General features: G+C 38.3%; 2 protein-coding genes across 2 annotated transcripts; both read left to right on the top strand.

The window, feature by feature from the left end:
- Positions 1–598: 598 nt before the first annotated feature.
- Pmar_PMAR013957 (CG4, putative) lies at positions 599–1,021 on the top strand (the record flags this gene model as incomplete). The annotated part of the gene is made up of 3 exons (XM_002771415.1): positions 599–746; positions 796–917; positions 992–1,021. 3 exons carry the CDS (start codon positions 599–601, stop codon positions 1,019–1,021), a joined length of 300 nt encoding a protein of 99 aa, XP_002771461.1.
- On the top strand, positions 1,022–1,354 carry Pmar_PMAR013956 (conserved hypothetical protein; the record flags this gene model as incomplete). The annotated part of the gene is made up of 1 exon (XM_002771414.1): positions 1,022–1,354. A coding segment is annotated over one exon (333 nt), but the record flags the coding sequence as incomplete, so codon positions are not given.
- Positions 1,355–1,492: the final 138 nt, after the last annotated feature.

The raw sequence follows: 1,492 nt of genomic DNA, 5'->3' as shown, positions 1-1,492 counted from the left end.
AGTCATACCTATCGATCCTTTAGATGCACCATCAATAACTTTGATATCCTTTGCTCGAATTCCCAATAACTTTCCAGGTCGTAGAGCTAATGAAATGCCCATTAGGATAGCATCCTTGGTTTGTTCAAGTTCCGCCGTTCTTAAAAACACCAACAGGTAATTTGAACAAACCTTTTGTTACTCTTCCGGTATCGACAGAGCTTGCCTCTTTTCCATCTGAGGTTTTATCTTACGCGCCGATTGTAACTTACGTCCGAACTACCAGCTTTTCATCCGGTGTCGAAATATCACCAAAACCATGTAATTGGTTGAGTGTTTTCAATTCCAATGTGTAATTCGATATCGTTGTGCACTGCAAATTCATTGATTCCACCTAACCCCTCACAAACATAACTTCTAACCAGACAGCCATCCCCATGGACTTATAATTGAAACGGTCGGGCGAGAGCGAATCTTGCGCTATAGGGTGCGCACGCCATAAGACTGAATGGCTGTAGACTCTTATCAATCGCCGATATAGATTGGAATGGCGTGCGCTTTTTATAGAAGTAGGGACAGCCTTGTTCTTGTTGCTGCCCCCTTCTAACTCGTCGTTATTATGTCTGGAGTGATTGGTATAGATTTGGGCACTGCTGATGCTATTGTTGCATCTGTTGGTAAGGGAGTAGTAGATATTGTACGTAATGAGGTATCTGAGAGGAAGACACCATGTGTCGTTGGTTTTACTGATAAGAACAGATTAATTGGTATTAATGGGGTATAATAATCATCTAATTATATTATTATTATCATCAGGTGAAGCGGCAATGACGTCTATTAAATCTAATTATAAGAATACTTGTCGTAACCCTAAACAATTATTAGGGAGGACATCAATAGATCAAGATGAGGAACTCATTAAGGAGAAGTTCTTCCAGGTATGTGATAATGCTATTGCTGATGATGGTAATAATAATATTAATTACTACTCATGGTAGTACTATCTATATAGGTACTGTTGGATATCGTGTATCATATCTAGGTAAGGAGAGAATATTATCAGCTACAGTGGTAACATCTATGTTGTTATCAAAGCTTAAAGATACTGCTGATGCTTTTACTACCTCATCAAATAGTAAAGATGTTGTTATTGCTGTACCATCTTACTTCCAAGATGCTCATAGACATGCTATATTGGATGCTGCCCGTATTGCTGGTCTTAATTGTCTACGAGTTATGAATGATTCAACAGCTACTGCATTGGCTTATGGTATATACCGATCTAATGAGTTCAGTGATGATACTCCAACAATAGTAGCATTCACATCTGTTGGTGCATCTCATTTTGGTACATCTATCGTTAAGTTTACTAAAGGTCATCTTACTGTACTTGGTGAGGCTATTGATACTACTGTTGGTGGTCGATATATTGATAAGATCCTAATGGAGCATTATAGTCAACAGTTTACTACTAAAACTGGTTTAGATCCCCTTAAGAATGCTAAATCTAGAT

This window comes from Perkinsus marinus (assembly GCF_000006405.1).
Source record: "Perkinsus marinus ATCC 50983 genomic scaffold scf_1104296962816, whole genome shotgun sequence".
NCBI lineage: Eukaryota > Perkinsozoa > Perkinsida > Perkinsidae > Perkinsus > Perkinsus marinus.
Note: the sequence above shows the minus strand (reverse complement) of the source record. Positions and strands in the feature narration are given on the sequence as shown.